Genomic DNA, 23,967 nt, shown 5'->3' on the forward strand with positions numbered 1-23,967 from the left:
AAAGTGTATTTACAACACAGGCGGTGACGTTTTGGAAAATGGCAGAAAAATTCAACCCGATAACACTTAGTTAGCCCTGACCTTTCAATTATTGTACCGTATAGACAACGTGCGAAACATCAATTTTTAGAAATTGGAAACGCAATTGTCAGTAAACGACGACTGACGTATATTTTTAATCTTTTTATTTGTATACATATTTTCTACTCCTACATTATTTTATACACAATTACAGTAAAGTTGGATTAAACGACTTGATATTTCTAAAAAGTTAAAAAGATTAATTTACTAGATAACATGTAAAAGAAATTTTGAAAAAAATTGCAATTAGCCGGAATCGCGAAAAAAATATTAAAAGGTGCTTTTTACAACTTCCGAGCGGCAGTGGGTAGCACCGGGTCACAATGACATTTGCCACACCTCCTTCGGCTATTAAAAAAACAACTTACAACACACAACATACTGCTATGGCTCAAGATGTTGTAAAATTTCATGTTACCATCCACGAAACAAGCCCGAATGCTTCTTTTTGCACTGGGTGGAAGAATATCTGTACATTTAACATTGTAAATATATGTATATTTAATAATATTATTGTTATATTGTTATAGATCGCAGAAAAATATCAAATTCTTTATTAAGAATTTATTAAATACATTCCAATTTTGAGCGTTAATTAGATTACTGACGCAACGAGAACGTCGCAATTTAGCGAAAGAGTTAAATACCACACCAGATCACTGTTCTGTCAATTTCGATCAAATTGCTGAAGATTAATTTAGCGAGGAATAATCGCAACGGTTCGTGAGTCGATCACGTTCCACGAAGGTCAAACCTGGGATTTAGGATGCCAGGTGGATTTAAAAGGAAATCCGAGCGTTAGTCGCAATCACGCACGCTACACACTGCGATTGTTTGATTCCTTACCTTCCTACGTTGTACAGGGTGATCTGTATGAAAATCTGAAATAACATTTTTTCATATGAGGCTTCGTTTTCGAGATAATTGAGTTTGAAAATTCGACGAATACGCGTGCCATTCGATAGGAGTAGTGTCGCCAGATTAGGAGAGATTGCACGAATTGAGGAGAAAAAGTACCCTAAAAGTTACCCTCTTTCTGCCAGTATCGGAACATGCGCGACAAATACGGAACGCGTCACGTGACTGAGCCGCGGCGCATGCGTGGGGAATAGCGCGGTAGAAGGGGAAATTAGAGTGGGGGAGCAAGTCTTGATCTGGCGACACTGGATAGGAATCGTCTGACGCTATTCCATAGGTTAACTTTTTCCCCTCAATTCGTGCTCCCTCCCCTCATCGGACGACACTGACCCAATCTACTTCATATAAATGCTAACCATGCGAACTTGACAGATTTTCAAAGTCAATTTTCTCGAAAACGAACAAATTGTATTTTACAATTTCGACTTATTCTTTTATGTAGAATCATCCCTTCTTCGATTTTAACGGTGGGTTTACACTTCCTTAGATCCCAAAGAATAACACCTTATTTTAGGTGTCTGAGCTACGGCGACTTTTAAACATCCTCCTTTGTTAACTGAATTTCCGCTGATCGCGTAAAGGACATCGAACGCTACTTAAAAGTTTAGGTTAAAACATACCCCTGTAGAATAGATAACTCTATGGTACAAGTTGTTAATCCTTGCCTAAAGTAATCTGCATTTCCCGTAGGCGTTAGCTCGTTTAACGTGTCCTCTCGCGATTATGCTCTTCGCACGCGAGTCTCTCCATAGTCATTAAAGTGAGAGCAAATACTTGACATAAACAATAATGAAATGTCCTTTATCTGGGTGCTGTTTACAAGTTTTCACATTCTCTACGCGTTTCAGATAACACAATGACAAGAGAGACGATAAAATAAAATTAGCAATCAATTCTGTTTATTTGCTTCAAATCGATAAGGTGAAAATAAAATTTAATAATATTGGATTGTAATGTAAATGCGTTCGATTGCAAATATAAATATATTCTAATTTTAATGATTTAATTGCGACTCATTGAAAATGCAAATAACTGTGATTATATAAAAACTACTTATAGTCAACAGTTTCGTACATAAATGTAGTTCTCCACTTTGTCAATAAATGAACAAAAAAATTAAAGTAACCCCACGAATTTATGTCACGATGCAATAAAATAAAATAAATAAAAATCGTGTAGTGATATTGCAGCTACGCGTTTTTGCGCGATCAATAAATAGAATTAAATTATTAAATTATTATCACTTTTTCCTGGAAAAATTATTTCCATATATGTAGGATAAAAAGGGTACGGCCGAATAAGATGGTCAAAAATGCTCCAAAACCAAATAAATGTTTGGTCACACGTAAAATTTATTTCAAAAAGTAAAAATGTAGGGCAAAATGTAACTAATGCGAAACAAAATAATGTAGCTTCTACATATATACACGTACTTATAGTAAAATGTAGTTTAATTTGCGTGAAAAAAATTTTGCAAACTTTCTACTCGACACAGTTACGGTTCACCCGATTGTAGTACATATACATACATACGTTGGTGGTCAGGTTAAATAAACGTACACAGAATTGATCTATCCGTTGCTCCAAGAACTCATGTATATTTCGGTCTTGTTTCACACAAAATCCGTTAATGATCTTTGTCTCATAAGAAAATGAACTTCCAAGGGTATCGTTTATTTAATATTATGAACCTCCATGTATTAACTTACTTCGCGCAGGAAAACCCAGATATTATCACAGTTTCTCTTCCGCGTTGAAGTAAACTTACAATTAGGTACAACACTTTGCTTCCTTTTTCCCCCTGTAGACATATTACAACCCTAATAAAACGTCTGTAGTTGCAAGCGCAACTAGAACATTCGCAATACATACACCGAAATTGAATTCTACGAAGTTTGTTTCAATTCAATGATCATCTTCGATTCCATTATACTTCTGATATAATCGATCGTGAAAGCGCATTGCGACAGATTGTTTGCAGTATCGATGTCACGAATTATGTTCGTCCTACGTTCTTGCCAGGTGAGTGCAGTCGGGAGCTCAAAAGTCTGGCAATTAGGTTAAGGAACCCAATTACTGTGCCTATATGAATTATTCTTATTTTTAAAGCATAATGAATATTAAAAACGAGTTACTAAATTTTTTTCATTAAAATCAGTTAATTGATATATATCTCTTTTTTTAATGTTCATTATGCTTTAAAAATAAGTATAGTTAACATAGCCACGGTAATTGGTACCCCCACAGTAATTGGGTCCCTTACCCTATACGACTGCAGATTCTATTGGTTTCACTTTCAAAATTATATCTTCGACCCACGTGCATTTTTTATCATTAATATGCGTTGCAGAGTAAGCCAAATTGCACCGTAATGCACCCACGGGCAGAACATCTTTAACTCAAACATTGGCTACGATGTTACTTCATTGAAAATGTCCGCACGTAATTAATGTAATCACGTGGCCGACATTTAATGCCTGACCTTTCATTGCCTGCCCACGCTCGCAAACATTGATGTCAACAGGTAGCGATGACATCCAATGTTGCTACGATCAACATTGGATAGTTGCCCGCATGCGTATCCAGTTATAATCCTAAGCTCAAGTATCAGGATCTCCATTTGAGATACATACTGTCATTGAATTCTTTTGTTGGCAGGAAGATTACTCGATTACAAGCCCGAGGCTTCGATTCGTCGTTCGCGAAACATCAAGTTTCGTTCGGCAGTAACACCAGTCTAATATGTTCGATTATTCGTCGCTTAAGATTGTAGATACTAGAACAAGGGACCCAATTACTGTGGGAACGCCAATTACTGTGTCGATATTAATTATACTTGTTTTTGAACCATAATGAATATTAGAAAACGGGATATTGAATTATTTTCATTAAAATCAGTTAATATATATGTTATATATCGCTTTTTTAAATATTCATTACGCTTTGAATATAAGTATAGTTAATATAGGCACAGTAATTGGCATCCCTCACAGCAATTGGTCGGTAACAATTCTGAACAGTGAACTAACTTCGAATAGCTAAAACATTCGTTGCGAACTAGTAGCGAGGAAGATGTCTGAACTCGAAACTACAAAACGTATGACACGAGTAATCATTCATACAGTGGTCGCAGGGTTGAAGGATTGCTCTTATAATTCGAGAAAATCGAAGATTATTGCGCTCGTACGATGTCTTTCAATGATTCGGAACATTGGACGATCTATTGTAAAATCATTGAAAGGAATTGCGTATTATGCAGGAAGCTATATTAAGATTCCTTTAAATAGGAGGTAAGTAAACGTATAGCTATTGCATTTGCCACTTAGAATTACTCTGTAAGCACTACATATAAATACATAGAAAACACAATAGTGCGACTAGCATTAAAAGCGCGTGATACCAATATTGTACAAATATATATTGTTCATTCGCCTTTAAGACAGACCCCATGAAAACAAAAACGTTTACTTTACTTTTCCCACAATAGACCTTCCATTGGTTTGTTTAACCACAAACAAGGTGGATCTTACAATATATTAATCAAAAAACCTTATACTTTCAACTTCAAAATATCCAATCAGATATTTGTACTCCATTGATATACAAATAAATGGAAAAAGTTTGGAATAGTGGTGATAATTAAGAACGAGCTACGAACGTTGTTGCTTTGATGTTGTCCCTCTTTGAAGGAAATGAACAGCAAATAGACGGTTGAAAGTCGAAAGCCCGAAAGCCCCGTTTAAACGTAATCACGAAGTCTTTACCACTTACTAGAAAGCCTCTCAATAAATGTCCATTATTACATAAAACATGACGAGAGTGCCAGGTCATGTCAATAAGCTATGTTCATAAGCTAATTCCACTCGTATCCCATTTTCTTGAGAAAAATCGATTTTAATATAGGTAATATGTACCCTGTTCCATTTAAAGTCCCCACTAAAATCTTGTCCTCTGTTATACTCGACAATAATCTCGGCACATTTTATATAAAATCAGACCCTAACTCGTGTTGCTACTACACCCGTCGATAACTGATTTAACCAATTTCTGGCATCCTCAACTACAAATAATGTTGCCATTCCTTAACACTAAGAGAACCGAGAACTAAATGTCTTTATCACCATACGAATAACATAGAAATGCTATCATTGAAATTTTATGTGTTTCTTATTGTAATTCATAGATGCATAAACTTATTTAATAGTCTCGCATAGAAGCCCTTTTTTAATTTCGTTAACCGCGAAAAAAAGAGATGCCATTATGATTCACAAGGTACTTCTAGTGTTAAGGTGACCATTTTCTTTAAACACACGGATGGATACATTTGCTCTGTTATCAATGGAATGACAATGAAACCCATACTTCTTTATTCGTTATTTTTATACTTTCTTTGATGTACTTTCTCATACTATCTTCTACATATCCCTTCTGGAAAAAATTAAATATGGAAATTAATTTTCAAATATTTAAAGAAGCCAAATTATTTTGCAACAAACGCAGAAACTATTTGAAATTCTTTTCCTTGATAACACGAATTGTTAAGAGGCTTTGTACAGAAATAATGTTTAGGCCTTAAATAGGAATCTGTAACCAGGAAAAAAGAATTAATGGAAACCACGGTATACTTTGGTACTCGAAAGTATTCAATTAAGTATCTAGTGCAGTCAAATGTTATGTTTGTTTACGAGGCAGAATTTGAACTGCTCCGATTGCACATGTGATAAAGAAGGTTGCAGTGATTCGAGACATTCATCGGTCTCATATTGCATTTTCTTTTTCTTCTGAAACGTGCATGTAACAAATGATTAAATACTTTCGAGCACTACTACATTTTCTATGCTCTTGAATAAAGTATGACTATTCGTTTTACAACTATAAAATATGTAATAAATGCTTTAAATATGTCTATGCCTACATTTACCTATCTGTCTATACTTATAACGTAATATGTATGTATACTTCATAGAATTTTAAAGATGTGCATCTGTGCAACAAGTGATTCTTTTCATCAATTATATCGATCTGAGGTCCTTTTACCTTTAGAAATCTATTTATTGATTTTTTGTTCGTTAATATACGTCAACCTTATATTGATAAATTAATAACAAAATAAATAATATTCTCAAAAGAAAAGAAAAGCCTTTTCTCTATTATATATGATCATATTTTTCATGAATATAAATAAATAAGTGTATAGAGATTAAATAAATACGTGGTCAATGGTCACGCTTGAAACTCCAGAATCTTAAGACTTGTAAGTTATCAACTATAGATTCATGAATTCGTATATGAGCACTACTTTTCTATGTGTTTGGATTTATGCTCGAATCCGATATATTAAAACGTCACTTAAATAGAACATTTCCGTATACTACCCTGTGCTTTAGAATCTAGAAAGACATTGAAATGCGAGGAAGTTGCGTTGGACTTTATCAAAAGAGAGTGATGGTACCTTCAAAATTCATTTAAATGTTCAAAAGTTTAAAGAGACAGTGCAAATTCAGTACTGATTTGACCGTTTAAGTAGGAGAGAACCTTCCTCTAAAAGATACAAAGTTATCCAAAAAAAGAAGCCAATATAATTTTGAAAAAGTTTAATCAGTATTTGTCCCCTAAGATTAAAACTGCTACTTCCCCTGTAAAGAAACATTTTAACCATACCAATTATCAATCCGCCTAAAATATACTGTTTATAATATTTATCTTCTTAAAAGAGGTTCTCATCACCTTTGCAACCCATTTGTTGAACACATTGGCACTTTAGTTACCGCTAATTAATTGTACGTTTTTCAATATACTTAGTAGATATATTATCGCCCAAAGGTTCAATCGCGTTTCTTTTAATTTTGAATGCGAAGAATTAGGAAATTTTCCCAAATTTCAGTACGTGTGAAAGTTCGATGTACTAGTTCACATAAAATGTTAAAAAGAAACATCAGAAGACTTAAGAATATTATAACAAAATAAAATATGAATGTATAACAGTTTATTAAAATATAAAATTATAACACAATAGGAAAATCAATACGATCAATTTTTTAAAACTTCGACTGAGAAAGAATTACTAATAGTAAAAGGGAAACTTTTATGGAATTTCATTTTTTTCAGTTAGTCCTCTCCTTTCGAGAAACAGAATATAGGAACTGCAATGATATTAAAATTTATCTATGTTTACTTTGACACTAAATCTGAATTTCAAAAAGAAAAACTTTTCACTAGCATCTATATAAAATATAAGATATATAGAATATGACATTCAAGATTTATGTCCAGGATACTGCGATCAAACTCTCGGGTGGTAGCGTATACAATAGTACGCCAAAAATTTTTCACAATTCTGTTTTGGTCATGAGTAAATTTCAAGGCCCAGAACCATTTTTGTTATGATAATGATCTTTCTTTGCGACTTCCATTCTCGTCAGAAGCAAACAGCTCGACCAGGCTCTATAGTATCATGTCCCACAAAAAGTTTTCTTCTTAAATATTGTAGAAAATGAATTAAACATGGCACATGCAGTAGGAAAATCATATAAATTGTTTGATACACCGTTTCGAAATTGATCGACACTGGATAAAGCAGGCTGAAAAATATGATGTTTCTAGTTATCATAAAAAGTAGTTCTGGTTAATGAAACACTCAAAAAGTCATAGGCTGTCTCAATGTTAGAAATAGTTTTGATAAACTGATTTGTAAGTAGAATAATGAAATTTCTCAGAAAGGCGCTTGTGATATTAATACGTGTCGATACATGTAAGAGATTATTGTATGGAATGGAAACTATGTTGGTGATTAACAACATGTAATTTAGCAATAATTTCGTCACATTTTACCAAAAAATTTTACCAAGAACTTTTCATGTAGTAGCATATATGGTTATATATTATATTTTTAGCTCGATCACTAATGCAACACGTTAATTCTTTATTACACATTTACTAATCTGAAACCTCCGCTGCTAAATCGATGAGCTTTTTCTGGTAAAATAAGACGATATACAATATGATTTAGAGACCGGTAAAGTGGACTTATGCTACGTATAGTGATACGTATTTCATAACATTGTATTTGATTTTTGTTTCTCTATATTTTCACTAGTTTTAAATGGGAACTAATCTCTATTTTCAAGGCTTGAAAATAGATTTTCAAAGTACTACTTCATCTGCGTTTCGTTCTTCTAAAAAAAAAATCAAAAAATTCGAAATGCATTTAGTGCATGGGTATAGTGCATATATCTGTTTAAAACGACGATATACTCTGAGAAACGTGTAATATTTAGGACAATATTTTAACGAGCGTTTCATTATGTTTAGACGAGTACTGACGAATGTACTATCTGTCCCCAATTTCAGGTATCATACTCTAGACTTAAATCATCTCGTTGACTACTTCTCGAGGCTTCACTTAAAGCTTTCAATAGTTCTCATCCCTACTATACTTCGGAGCCTGTCCGGTAAGATTTGATATATTCGAGAGCCTCATTACTGTAACACTTAAGCTATAAACTATTTGAAAATATTATAAGTTTTTTTACTTTATGTAATTTTCCTTCTATGTAAAAGAGATTTTTTTTATGAAACCTATGTGTGCGGCACAGAATAAAAATGGCACCAGTCTTAGGATCGCTAAACCGATTTCTCTCTTAGATTATTGTTCCGTTTAAATAATATAAAGTAATAATAGACGCATTCTTAAGTGTATATAAAGTGTATATGAATAAATCTGTAAAAACGTGTTCGAAATTCAACTAGCGTGGTAAGTCGACAAAAACGCTAGATAATTGGCTTCAAAATGTTAGTACATGTATAAATGCAAGATGTAAAAGGTGACCTCGGTGTAGGAAAAAAGAACAGTTACTTTTTATCAGTCGAATAGAAAATTGTTGAGCGACATACAAATTATTCGGAAGCGTAAGTGTTTCGAATTCGTCTTGTTCTTTTCTACTGCTAAGAGAGTTTCTTGTATTATCTACAAAAATCTTAATTAAAATGCACTTGGTGCATGATACTTTCTGGCTATCGTATTTCTTTTTTCTGACGATCGTAAACTATATGACCGATTCGTATCGCAGTGAGTGCAACATCAAATGAAAAGTAATGCGTTAATTAAATCAAAATGTTCGTTAAGTAATAAATGTGCAGCACGTGCACCAATTTAAACTACGATCATTTTTAACTAATCAAAATTGTTGGTCCACCTTACAAGTGTAAATGGCGAAAATATTATTCTTGGTTTTACACATTAGTTGGTGGATCCATGGCGCAAATGATGGATTTCATTACGCTGGCAGCAGCCAAAGATGCATACGGCTGCCATTCTTTTATGCGCGAGCCATCTTTGTAGTCGGAAATACCTCGAATCACGGCAAAACTCTCACGGCAATTACCCAAAATACTTTCGACCACAGCGTCCATTTCTGCGTCGAAGGCCAGTGCTCCAAAACGGGCTGCGAATTTTTGCCTAAGTTGGTCGTCACGAGCAATATATCTGCCGGATGCCACGGGTACTAAATGAATCCGAGGACAACCAACCGTTCTAGAAGGGTATACACATTTTTTTATAAAGTTTTTACTGTAAAAATGTTGTACGCCTCAACAATAATAGCTATGCAGCTGACCTTTACACTTACACAGAACATTTCAAAGTCATTACGAGGCCAAATAAATAATAATATAACATATTTTATATTTTAGATCAGAGAAACCCATAGAATAATTTTATGACAAAAGCAACTGCATAACTATCAGTATTAAAGTTTTTTAAAATAACACACAAGAAAATTCTATTTCAAAGTACAAAAACCTATAAAGAACACCTGTCAAAAATAGTAAACTGCATAGTGATCTCGATAGCATTCTAATGATAATCTGTTTCATCATTATTTAATAGCAATCTGTTATCTGTTGCACACAATATTATTTTTCTTACGATGAAAAGAGAATGTGTTTCTTTATGAGAAAATGGAAAAATGGCTTAATAGACTGGCGGATCTTTATGCAAAATAAAAATAGTTCATACTAATTTCACAGGAAACACAGGAACTAAATAGGAATTTATTTCTCAACAACCTTTTATTTGTCGCGTCCGAAGGAGCAGTTGGGTGCGCTACTTCAATAACGTCTCTTTCGCCGATAGCCATGTACAATTTATCGGATTCTGCTGGAGGTGCTTTAAAATCATGTTCTGTTTGATTGCTCAAAATATCTAAACCATCTTTCAGGTACGTTTGCCATGGAGGATTTGTTTCGTTTTCAGACTGCAAAACCACAGAATGTCTAAACAAACGATTCGCACAATTTAATTAATAATTGTTACAAGACAGCAAAAATATATACCTGTTCCTTAAGATTTGCGGCTATTTCTTGAAGACATAAATTTGGTGGACAATATTCTTTAGTTTCGAAGTGGTAATTACCATTTTCATTCATTTTTGCACTTTCACAATATACATAAATGTATTTCTTGTTATTGGGAGTAGGATGCGAAATAACAACATCCCCAAGTCGTACGTGTTTATTATAATCAGTGTAATGAGGTACACCTCCTCCGATTCCAATTAAAAACACATAATCCACTTTTTGGAATGTACCTAAATAAGAAATTGAAGGGATACATAAATAATACTTTGCAACACCTATTCCGCGTTTCAATAGCTAATTCTTGTCGGATCTTTAAATTTCTTAGTAAATTAAAAGTACATTCAAAACAATTGTAAGTTGAAAAATTTATATTTAAAAAGCTATAAACAACGTTCTGTTCTGCTGGAAGTGACTTTCTCGGGTCGAAAGCTATCGCACCGTACGGAAACGATGGATTGCCTTATCATTTATTTATAAAAAAGAAATTTAATGAGATAATCCTACTTTACGATACGTGTATCCAATGGAAAACAACACAATCCATTGTTTCCATATCGTCCGATATCTCTCGAAGCAAGGAAGTCAATCGCTTCAACCAAAAAAAGTTGTTTATAACTGTGATATTATTCATTTTCCGATCCCTTTTTACTAAAATTATTTTTCATCATTTAGTGACTACTATCTAGGAGAAATTATGAACCCTTTTCTTTATCACCCCATGTGACTTTCCTTCTCCTTTGAGTACAAAAATGAAAATTTGAAATATGAAAATCATTGTATCCAAAAATAGTGTAAGAAATTGTGATAGAAAACTCACTCATGTTAAGATACTGATGTAATTCGAAATTTTTAAATAGTCGCTAATAACAATAGTAGTTGATGCGATCTTAAGTAAAGTTATTAAAAAATACTATAAATATGTAGGATAATATTTACCCAATAATCTAGTAGTCGTGTTTCCTGCCGCAGTCATTGCTTCTCTGGTATGGCCTACTGTAGGCAGCTTTGTGCATACAATTCTGTGTGCACCAATGTTGCCTAACGTATAAACGTTTGACTCCCCTATAACAAAAAATAATCACGGTTTGCATTGTAGGATTTTATGTCGTAGGGCAATCGAAAATTTGTGTATGATACATGTGCACTGTGCTACTATCTGTAGATTGATATCGAACCTGTGTTATATGTGAATAAATTGTTTAAAAGTTAATCATTCCATACGGATGCAATTATATTCGGTATCTATCGCCGAATATATGAGTCAATTAGTTATTTGAACGCTCATTAATATCTTAAAAAAAAAACTTTCTTAAGAAGTGACAAATAACTAGCATAACTTGGTTGCATTTATAAATCATAAAATTTCTGAACTACTTTATGCAAAATATTGTGTTATTGGTAGTGTAACTCATAATCAGAGAGAATCATTATAAAAGGTCAATATCAGTCACATTTAAATGGGACAAAACAAAATGACGTGATAGCCAATATCCACCCTTTGACGAACAAAACAAATGAAGAAATAGAAGAAACGTGAGAAGAAAACGAAACTGGTATGAAAAATGAGTTTAAACTTCAACTATGCCCCTTCAAAATGCACGAGTAGCAGATTCAATTTCCCTGAAAATGTAAACATTTAAGTACATAGATATAAAACGTATATATAATGAACTTTTGAAGCTTGAATAAACATGGGCTATATCATCTCGAATGCTTGGATATGGTCGAATATTTGAAAATTATTTTATTTCTTAAGACTGTCAAAGTAATATATTTATTTTGAATATGTACTAATTTGATTCAATACATATTAGCGTTTGTGTCGATTGCGCCTGAATTCAAGGTCATCTGAAGGCTGTAATATAAAAGATCATTGAATTCATCTTGACATAAGCTACAACTCTCGAATGTCTGAAATATATTTTTTCTAAGACAAAATGATTTTTTAAAAGAATTTTTGCTATGAACCAGCACAGAAAGCTGACTTTGAAAATGGCGGAAATCTACAATTGTGCAGTGATGCACACCCAAGTGTTGGGAATGATTCAAATATTTAATCTGATAAATCCATTCAAATGCTTTGGACCTAGCATACATTGCAATACGCTTAAACAATTTGAATACCCATCACTGAAAATATGACGTGAAGTTGATATATGATATTTACAATACAGTAACAATAAATAAGTATTTTTCTTATTATGACGAAAACAATATTTTAATAAAAATGCTCCATAATGACATATTTGATGTAGCAAAATGGCTCTCTCTTCAATCCAAGCAATTGGCAAGCTATAACATTTATGTGACATTGAAATGGAAAAAGAACTATTTTACAAACTACTTTACCAAAACGGCATGTTACACGCAGTGCTCCATTTGCTGCGTCTGTTGAGTTTGTCGTACCTGAAGTTTCATGCATTGTGAAATACACAAATTTTTCAAACACGTTTCCTACTTTTAGCATATCGATTTGCGTATAATACTTAAAATTAATATTTCTGATCAGAATTATTTTATATGAATTGTCAATAAAGAAAAAAAGAATTAACTTATATTTACTTAAGCGCCTTTTGTATATGTATATATACACATAAGTTTCCTGCTCCACTGATATAATAAAATTACACATAATCGATAGAAATAATATGAAATGAAAACAATTGGTATCTTACCAACAGTAGTGTAACGGACGTAAGTTTCCTTATTTTCGATCATCGAATCAACTGCCAGTTTTTCACAGTACTGTGCTGTAATGATAGCTATGGTAGGTTGTTTTGCACTTGCCATTGTTGGCATTTGTTTCACCACCTACAAATGCAGAATAAAATATTCTTACACTGTTTAATGGTTTTAAACTACTGCATATTTAAACGAAATTTACTTGAATTTGTGTATCTTGATGTACGACTCTTGTAAAAGCTCCATGATCCATTGCTTTTACGACGCCTTTCTCTTGTAACTCTTTCAATTTTGCTTCAACGGCTGGAGGATCCCAACCATGTTCTCTGTAAAAATAGAGACGATATTGAACAAATTTTTTATTAGTGAAATGCCAAATACTACATAGAGGTGTGCGAGAACCCAAAAATGTAGGGTACCCGATGGTCGGGACGGGTCAGGAAGGCATCGGGTCGAGACAAGTTGGGTCCTCGAGAGACATTTTCGGGATCTTGCACACCTCTACCAAATACATATAACTCATGTCTTACTTTGCTAAGTCTATGACTGTAACTGGATTTGGATAAGCAGATTCAATCAACTCTAACACCTTTTCTAATGTCAGTTCAATAGCTTGTCCCAAGACTGTTTCATCCGTGGACACTGTTGAACAAAGAGATGAGATGTTAAAATACAACACAATAAAATAATGTGAACTTGTAAAATTGTAAAGCATATAATTGCTTGATGTTGAATAAATGATATATAATTAGCTTCGCAAACAAAATAAAACGTTGAAAATTAAATAACTACAATTCGTGTATGCTAAATGTTTATCTACCATATTACAAATAATTAAAGAAACCGTATTTGTGATTTAAAACTAGGTCGCAACTTGCACTACTAATTCCTTTAATAGGTTTGCTTACGCAGAAGTGAAATCTATGCATCTTATATGGCAGTAAACAATCATGAGTACAAGGTGAGTACTTTATATGGGTGTATTCTTTCTCTAAATGGTAATGTAGTAATGAGAGACCACTAAACAATTTATACCGTGTCTAACGCGAATAAATATATATACTAAATTTTAAATACATAGTCAAATTATAAATGAATATTAATTGTAATTTAAAATACAAATACTAAATGTCTTGAAACAACAGATAGTAATATTTATGTGTTAATAGTCATGCAGTTTCATAGAAATCATTTCTAGTTGAAAAATGTGGTTAAACAAAACTTTCCTGTTAATTTGTAAATCATTCGCAGAAAATAGAATGAAGTCAAAATATTTTCAATGTCTATTATACTTTCTTAAGGAAATGTTTTAGAATGCTTTATAAGAATGTACTAATGCAATTTGAAAACTAAAAAGTAAATCATGTTAAGCCATTGTTGTTATGGTTATCATTGCTTTGTGTGAAGCAGCATAATGTAGTATATCTACCGGTCAACATACAAATGAAACATATGTATTTTTCATTTTTCTTTCTTCCTATAATGCACATTAAAATGAAACATTAATGAACAAAATTCACTAATAATGAGATATATACATTCTAGATGCATAGTAAGATGAAACTTTTAAATTTTGACCGGCAAATATGAAATTTCTTTTTATGTGATGGACAGTATGTAAAAGTTATCATGTAAATAATAAAAAATTGCAATAAAATATACAACTTTTTTCATTCTCTCCAACCTGATTTCCAAATATTCTTACATGGAGGAAGTGTGAACAGTATATGACCAGTATTAGCTGTGAATAACAAAGATTTAAAATAAAATTTTTATTCCACACAACCAATTAGAAGATAATATAACATATGCAAGAAATCGTGAATAAATAAAATGATTTATACAAATGTTAAATGTGGATTTCCTTTGGTTTCAGTTACAATGAACACCGAAGCAGTACTACTGCAGCATCTTTCAATGAAGAACCATTTAGTTCAATGAGCCTAATCAAATAAATCTTGATGCTACTGCCTACTTGACAGTTATTTTATTAAAATGAGAATATATTTTCAAGTACATTAAATCAACCAACTGCATGAATGATTCTGTATTCAAATTTATCTTTAACAAATTTTCAGATATTAACTAATATAATTTACACGTAAGAAATACTTATTTAACATTCTACTTACATGGCCTAGCTGGCAGATTGACTGGTTCCTCTAATTGCTTCAATTCTACTTCTATCTTTTTGATGCTAGGATATTTGTGCAACATTAGCTTCATTATTTTTGTAATAAATCCAACATAATCTGTAACAAAAGTACATACTGTCTTATGAAAACATTCGTTTATTGTATTAATGATCATTACACGACTCTTACCTCGTGGAAATTCCTGAGGACTCACTAATTCTCTGAAAAACTCTTGTGCTACACTTGGATGTTCAGCCTCGGAAAGCGCATCTACAAACCAAAACTGCAAAGTTCTGGATTCTTGAGTATGCTTTCCAGTTTGACCACTCACTAAAAACACTCTAAATTGCAAGCAAAGATGTGCTGGATGTACTTCACCATTTGTAACTACAACAAATATTCCAATATCATGTTTGGTATATATATTAACAATATCCTAACAATACAGACTTTATAGAGCAATCTATATACCAGCAACTGCTTGTTTGTTAATAACTATTCCTTTGTGATTTCCCCCAGCAACATGAACGTTATTTTCTTTTTCATTTTCTGCTGGTGGCTCTAAAGCTTGCCTTTCTATTATAATTGTTGTTGAATTTGCTGTCTTGCATTTTGGAGTCATAACAATGTGTTCTGTCGAGCAAAAATATTTTAAAAATACCAGTCAAAGCATTTACGACTTACATAGGTAGTTACAATTAGTTTAAAAAGTAGCATGCAGCCAACAATGTGAGAAATACATTTCCATTGAAGTTAGAGAATGATATTTTTCCTATATATTTTATCGTATCCTGTTACTTATCAAAGGTTCTACAAATAAATAAATGTAGATGCACGTATGTAGACAACCATCGGTATTTGTACTGCCATGTAATTCGCGTATTATTTAAAAAGATGCATTATGCAAGCCATACATTTTTTTTATAGAGCATACTTATAGTTTCATAAGATTCACCTGTTTTACTGTCACCCATTTTTAAGGTTGTTCTTATATCGTGTACCTGTACAAAATAATTTGTATCACGGAACAAGAAAACACTAAAGCAGCGGTAAAACACGAGCTTGTGCTGTATTAACGATGAATAAACGCGGACTGGTGCAGACTGGTGCACGGAGCACGGTTTCTTAACCGACTTCTTTATTGTCCCACCACAGTCTGCGACTTGCGCCTGTCAAAATGAGAGCGCTGGCTAACCTCTTTCTTCTACTGAATCAACATTTTCTCATGTACTCGAGACACAACAATGCTCGAAACGTAACGAGCATAATAAAATAGGTAAACATTCATTCACCATAAGCATAAATAAGTGTAACCGATTGGCTTAAACGCTACTTATCGGGAGAACAATTATCGATCGTAATGATGACACATGGCACCGCCCTACGCCATATTTATATCTGTGTATGACGTGTGTGCTCCAGTTACGTCACCTCTGTTTTCGTGAGTCGAATTCGTCACAGAAGTCATTCTAACTGGTCGATTATGACGTCAATATTTACGATTAAACGCTGACTTTTTGAAAAGATTGAAATTAAGATTTTTAAAAATCGTTCTAATTTGCTTTATGAGTGCATAATTATGTATAACGGGAAGCTGAAATGCATATAAATTAATAAAAATATCTATTTTATAATCGAGCTATTAATAACAACAATCTACAAAGATTAATAACTATATAGTATTTCTTTAATTTACTACACGCGCTTTTGCAATAGAATTTAGAACTTAATTATAATATCGTTGTATTTTTGTAAAAAAAAATAAAAAATTTTATAAAAAGTATTTAAAAAGTTGTCCGCAACATTTATAAAAATGTGGGTGCCCAGATTAGACATGTTCGCTGGCCAGTGCTTCTCACTCCCAGAGTTCCCCTAACACCGAGCAGTAGCATTTTATTAAACAAATGAAAAATGATGGAAAAATTCCGCCCGTGATAAAAACGAGAACAAAAGGGGAACTCCGTTTTTCTTAATCAATAGTACTATACATTCATCATAGATATATATGACTAAAATTTCAAGCAAAATTTCGAAGAAGATAGGATAAAATCACTATGTATGTCTGCAACACGAACGACGATTCCTCGAACCTTTACAATTGCATATGTATATGATTATTAGATTGTCTTAATTTATCCCCATAAATTGATTAAAAATTTTCTTATAAATTTAATTCATTTATAAAATTTTTTATGCACTTATGACAAAAATGAGTAGATCAAATATATATGTTTTATAAAACAGTAAAAACATTTCGAGAATTTAAAAGTATTGTTGTATGTAGTTACTGTATCTTGTAATAAATGTTAACAATTTTTATTTTGCATAAAAATCCGGTCTAATAATCACGAACTATTACGCATCGCATTTTATTAAGTTGTTTACATTATAAATTCTTTATTTTCGAATTTTAATAGTAGTTTTGAACTCTTCCTGTATACATTAAAAAAAACATATAAAACTATACATAATTAATATATAATATTAATATAATGTATTAATTATACATAATTAACTCTATTAAATAAGAATATACATAAATTGTACGTGATATGTGCAGCATGTTATTGTTTATTATCAAATAACATTGAACATGAACGAGATATTTTCATTGCCACAACAGGAAATGGGTGCATTGTCATTATCTGCAAAACTATATCTAGCTTAAGATATAACTATTTCTAGTTTATCAATCTTAAACCTTTTTTTTTTCTATAAAATAATTATAAGAGAATTGTTTTCTAAAAAATAATTTATAATTATATTATAAATCTAAGACTGTACACAATAATATTTAAAATGTCATTTTCGAACATCATGAACAGGACATAAATAAAAGAAACCCCATAAATGCCACAATTATTTTATAAATTGATTATTTGTTACGTATTTCCTGTGGTTCAACCACATTACTATTGAAAAAATAGTATACTATCAGAGCCCACACATATTTTCTTCGAAATCAATCTTCGCTTACTGCTGCTTGCTTGTAACACTATATGTATGCTTCTCAGTACTGATAAGCAGATTCATATTTCTCTCGGGCAATATCTACGTTCTATACATACATGGTGTACATTTTTATCGTTTTAAATAACTGCCAAACAGTAGAATAGTAGACGATACCAAAATCTTTACAGCATCACAATTTACAAAAAAGAAAAGCAATATAAAAGAAACGTTCTTTTTTCGTATGATCTGTCGTTTGGTAGTCATTTCAAACGGCAGAAATTGATAGACACCCTATGTAAACACCGTGATCATATTCGCGCTGAAACAATAGACTCTTACTTCATAAAAAATTTTTTTTATTCAACTTCATGCAATAAAAACTGTAGATCCAAATAAATGAAAAATTAACTATTCAGGGTGTACGGTGACTATAGTGAAAGAAAATTTAGTATACGATTTTATTGTAAATAATTCGAAATCGCCTCATGGCCCGACAACGCTACAGAATGTATGTTACTACTACTTATAATATATAATAGTGACTCCTTAAAACTAAAATCACTATCCAGGGATCTTCCTGACACCATTGCAAGGGAAACAAAGTGAAGATAAGTCTCACTGTCGCCCTTGATTAAATAAAAGAAAATATTCTAAACATGTAGTGCAATACAGGTGTAGGGCCTAGTCCTATAATCTTCCTGCGGATAAAATTGCACGACTGCGTAGTCGCCAGTTGTCGCCTGTCATCGCAACAATTTATATATTTCGATAACCGAACTCTATGTTATTTGTAATTTTCACTTCGATAAAAATTTTTTTAAATTCTGACAACGAGATAAAGTTTCGATCGGATAAGTTAGACCCTAGCTGTTAGAGTAAATTACTCCGCTATATGTACATAGTCCATTGGTATGATTCACATCAGATACCATGATCCATTTAGTCATGCAGTCTCGCCAACCGCGTATGCGGGATTGTTCATTGGTTCATGAAAGCGCAACTGAAGCACAGCTCTGCGAAGAAAGTCTCGTCCGGTTCGGAAAGACGCGTTCGGTTCTGTTGCAAAGCAGAAGGTACGTTTTCGAAAGTGAATTTCATACAATGAAGTGCCGCTTTTATAATATTTGTATATAAGTAAATCGACGAACTATAATCCGTCCAACGAGACAAAGGAGTAGACATAAGCACATGCTTGATAGTTACGGCTACAACGGGTACTATCATTGTGGTTCCTTCCTACAGAGCAGCGGTCCTGTTCTGCTGTCTATCTACTTTTCCATCTCGTTGAACGGACTATACTCAGTAGTTAGTCATTTGTTAATCGACTGCTAGCATCAGTTTTGTTCAAAAAAATCCCATAACTCAGAGTTGGTATTACTCCGGGAATTCCCTAGATTGTGATTGGGCTTTCCAGTGTTTCCCTTCTTCTACGCCTGTTCTGTTCCACCGAACTGTATTTATATTGTGAGTAAGAAGTGCTAAATCTCAGTATAGTGTGGTATAGTGCTAAAGTCACTGACTATTCAACAACACAACGTCAGAACAGCATCGACATATTCGTATTATTCGCATGTGCGTTAATAGAAGTGCGTCCACTTAACGACAGCAGAGACACTTCTTTTTTTTAGGGAGAGTACGCATACGTTGATGTCGGTCTGACGTCTGACGTCGTTTCAGTGTTTTGTTGTGTTAATTGGGTACGATCTTCATTCATCTATATTCTATATAATTTGCTGATCGGTATTATTGTTTTCCCAATCGTCCTCTTGACTTTCGTGACGAACATTTTTATTGATATTGTCGGTGAACTCGCAGAAGTATTTTATTGTTTTGTTTTTTTTTTTTCGTCATACCAGTAACAAATCTATATACACACAAGGTAACCGTATGAATTTTGAATTTAGTTTATCATTTAGTGGAGCAGCGATTTTTGCCACTTTATTTTTTTATTTTGCAACTTTCAAGAAATGATTAGATAAACTATTATCGGTGTTTTTCTTAATCGTTCGCAAGTAAGTTGCAGGTTTATAAGCCTTTATATACAATATGAATATGAGAAATACAATAAAATATAAAATTCGATGAAATGTAATATTATTCGCAATAAAATGTGAAAATATTAAAACCACAAGGAGATTTACACGAATTTGAAGTTTATTCATACGACTTGTTTTGTTATAAGACTATCAGAAAACAAATTGATTATTATTACTTGATAAATAAAATTATGTACGTATTCACCATTATTTTTCTTCAATTTTTTAATTCAGATTGTTTAGTCATCAATGCACACCTATGTACAGCAGATTTAATTTCATTGAGATAGACATGGCGTGTATATATATGCAAGTCAAATTTTGTCGATTAAGTTTAAGATCAATCTAGGTTAGGCTAAAAATAATTGGATTATATGTTCATAGAACAGAGGAGATCCATTTTGAGAACGAAACGTTTTTTGTCGATCGATGTACATTTAAAAACTTTATTTTAATTTATTTAAGTTACATGAATAATATTTCTGCAGTAAATATAAAATTTCTGATAAATTCTTATATACTATTGTTCTCTTATCGTATTACTCATCGATAACTGTTTCTTGTTGCAGTGAAACAATGAAATGATAAAATAAATATTACGATAACTATGTAGTTTAGATAATGATAACGCGAAAGACATTTAGTTTCAATAGAGACCTTTATAATCACAGATTCTTCAACTACCGAGACCGAAGCATTAAATAAGGAATCAAAATCATCATGCCAAGTAACAATGTTTGTCAAGGTAAAAATTCTCTCTTTTCTTTCTTATACTACGATAATTACATTGTAACAATTTGCCTACTTTGATCTTTGTATTTCTTTGTTTACGCTCGGTTGTTGTACACATGACGACGCCGACGCGATAGATGGCGCCAGCGTGGACAACTTGATAGGGAAAGTGAAATTGCTTGCGATATTAGAGGAATCCCCGAATGATGATCCCAACGCAAGAAGTGATCAATGTACGACCTGCTTGCAGACCAAGCAATTATCAAATATTCAAATGACTGTGTATCACAGATTACACAAATTAATTGATGGTGGAGCGAACAAAGTCATCTTGATCGACGCGCCAAGCGGAACTGGCAAAACTCATATTTTATCTACCTTTGCGCAAAAATACGGTGAAGGAGTACAGTTTGCCGTGTTCAGAAGAGATCAGGCCAGCCAGCTTATGTTAAGGCAGGTCTCCGCTTACACATATGTTTCTTACAATATGCGCAATTTTCATCTGAATTATCGTGAGGCACTATGCATGTTTACTGTGAGTGGTCTAGACAATACCGACGTAATTTACAAGCTTATAACATACGCAAATAAGTATGTGCATGTTTCTAATGTGATTAAAGTTATCATCCTGGATGCGTATACTATAGTTTCACCACTCATGTTACTGTTATTGTACATAGTGTCGCTAAAGAACAAAATAACTTTAATTTTTGCGGGAAATAAGATGCAACTACGTTCTATTAACAACACTCCGCAGCTCCATAACAGAAATAATTCCGATATCATTGAGATATTTAGTGATCTGACGATAAACGAGTTGACTGCAAATTTGCGTTCTGACGACAAGAATTTCTTAAAGAAAGTGTCACGTTTTGGCAATGCGATTGCCAGCTACAAGACTAAAAAACAAATTCCATTTCATTTCAATTTGCGTTATTTACTTTATTCTCTTTTCCGAAACAAATATGATCCACGGATTACAGAAAACTTTGATGCTCTCTACATGGCTTCGTTTCATCATGTTATTACAAAACGTTTGTATCGATTTATGAAGTATCTGGACCCAACTAAATACCGAATAGAGCCATTTTTCCTTGTGCCTTTCAACTGCGACGAGACAAACAAATTTTTTCCGGGATTGCTTTTGGTACAAAATTTTAAATACATTTATATCACCGAAAAAGGCGTTCACAATGTCGTTGTACTGGAGGATATGCTCTTTGACCACTCTGGAATTGTGTCAGGGTTAGTTGTCCGTTACGAAGATGGGCGTAAACAGACGATTGTTCGTTGCATCCTGAATTATTACCAACTTTTACCAGCTTATCGTAATTGGTTACTGGATCAGATGAAAATTCCAAAACATACAAAACATGATATCTGTAATTTTCCATTGAAACCATATACGATGACGTATCATGCTGCTTTAGGTCATACGATCAGTGACCCGGTAGAACTTAGTACAAATTGCGTTGACGCAAGTTCCATCTATGTTGGCCTTTGTAGTTTGCCATCAGAGTCAAATATTTGCAAATTTCATGCTGAAGACGATTTCTTAAGTTTTGTGGCGACAGATTTTATGGCGAGTGTAGATAATCAAGAATATTATTATCGTTATCCGACACAGGGGGACGGCTTCAATATATTAGATTATCTTGGCAACAAAGATGGCGACGAGTATATAAAATCATTTCTAATGGGAGTTTCATGGATTACCGTGGAGAACATTAATCAATTTGAAAATAAGAAATGTAAGCGTTTCTTGCGTATTAGACGTAGTGTATACGAGAAGAACAGAAAGGAGGTGGATTCGACAATACCTTCACCCTTAATGCAAATTACTAAATTTGTTAAAGATAATCCAACTGTGATACTCGATACTATTAAAAACATGCGTTTGGATAGCAAGGTTAATATGAACAACACAAAATCAAAGGAATATAGAAAGTTGCCAACATACGATTCTTTGTCAAAGGCATATAATGAGTGGCTGGTACACGAAAAAGAAAACAATAAGAAATAAATTTTGAACTGCTCTGTGATTTTGATGACAGCAATTTTGAATTTAATAGATATATTTATTTGAATAATATATATTTTTTCATTTGTGAGGTTCAAATAGAGAAAAATTCTTATAAATAAAAAATATTTATAAGATAAATTAAAAGCTTTTTTATAGTTTAATTTACAAGTAAATTTTTCCTTTTTTTTTTTTAAGTATATCTGCTACTTTGTGATATCTGTATAAGTCTATACAGTAGTGAGTAAAAGTGCCTTTTACTATAAACTATAGTATTGTATTTTGAATATTATATCGATTGAAATAATGCCGCCAAAATAGATATATTTCAATCTATATCTTTTTATATCTTTATATCGTTACTTGATAATGCATACATTGATATGTATTTAAGCGCCTTACTTAAGTACCTTACAATGTTCACCAAAAATTTATTAGCTAATCTTGTATTCTATGCATAGCGTTTTTATGTTAATGCGTAAGGTGTTACGAACAAAATGGCTGAAGTATACAGTACTTTTTAAGATTTTTAAGTTACTATGAATTATACTTCGAAAGTTCCACCAATACGTCGTTAATGAAATTAGATTAGTTTGAAATGAATTTTGATACATCATTATTATATAAACATTACTACACCAAACTGCAACTATATTATTTGGAAGTTTTTATTTTATTTATTTTATTACTTTACTCGTATAAAAATTTATTAATTTGAAAACTATTTTTAAATAAGTTCCTAAATATCTCGTATTGTTATGTATACTATTATTTTTATGGTTAAACACAATAAAAATATTATTGTATAATAACTTATATTATTTTTAAACAGTATATTTTATTTTATTATTACAGTTTATCTGAAACAATGTATAATCTTCATGTGACAAAAGTAATTCAAAATATGCACTGCTTAAAATTGTTATAAGCAACGACTATCGATTCTTCTATTGCGTTAATAATGCGAAATGAATTGAATGATTTGCTAGTTATATGGTTTTTGAAAAAAAAAAAAAACAAAGACTGCATAAATAAAATATCTCTAATTACACTA

At 32.4% G+C, this 23,967-nt stretch overlaps 2 protein-coding genes across 7 annotated transcripts; one reads left to right on the forward strand and one right to left on the reverse strand.

The window, feature by feature from the left end:
- Positions 1-2,571: 2,571 nt before the first annotated feature.
- On the reverse strand, positions 2,572-16,211 carry LOC143356049 (uncharacterized). 4 transcript variants are annotated; one of them, XM_076791417.1, is made up of 13 exons: positions 16,129-16,211; positions 15,645-15,806; positions 15,363-15,560; positions 15,171-15,290; positions 14,744-14,779; positions 13,569-13,680; positions 13,241-13,364; positions 13,032-13,167; positions 12,706-12,762; positions 11,293-11,418; positions 10,333-10,586; positions 10,066-10,253; positions 2,572-9,532 (listed from the first exon to the last, which is right to left on the reverse strand). In XM_076791417.1, the coding sequence occupies exons 1-13, from the start codon at positions 16,145-16,147 to the stop codon at positions 9,232-9,234; spliced, it is 1,833 nt and encodes a 610-aa protein (XP_076647532.1). In that variant the 5' UTR covers positions 16,148-16,211; the 3' UTR covers positions 2,572-9,231. The 4 variants fall into 4 exon arrangements, with proteins under 4 accessions (XP_076647532.1, XP_076647533.1, XP_076647534.1 ...); XM_076791418.1 differs by lacking the exon at positions 14,744-14,779; XM_076791419.1 differs by lacking the exon at positions 12,706-12,762.
- A 2,855-nt stretch (positions 16,212-19,066) lies between these two features.
- Napi-t (Na[+]-dependent inorganic phosphate cotransporter) lies at positions 19,067-23,967 on the forward strand. 3 transcript variants are annotated; one of them, XM_076791415.1, is made up of 3 exons: positions 19,067-19,198; positions 20,833-20,906; positions 21,031-23,967. In XM_076791415.1, the coding sequence occupies exons 2-3, from the start codon at positions 20,882-20,884 to the stop codon at positions 22,914-22,916; spliced, it is 1,911 nt and encodes a 636-aa protein (XP_076647530.1). In that variant the 5' UTR covers positions 19,067-19,198; positions 20,833-20,881; the 3' UTR covers positions 22,917-23,967. The 3 variants fall into 3 exon arrangements, with proteins under 3 accessions (XP_076647530.1, XP_076647529.1, XP_076647531.1); XM_076791414.1 differs by lacking the exon at positions 19,067-19,198 and adding an exon at positions 19,425-19,822; XM_076791416.1 differs by lacking the exon at positions 19,067-19,198 and adding an exon at positions 19,840-20,004.

The sequence above is a fragment of the Halictus rubicundus genome, chromosome 8 (assembly GCF_050948215.1).
Source record: "Halictus rubicundus isolate RS-2024b chromosome 8, iyHalRubi1_principal, whole genome shotgun sequence".
Lineage (NCBI taxonomy): Eukaryota > Metazoa > Arthropoda > Insecta > Hymenoptera > Halictidae > Halictus > Halictus rubicundus.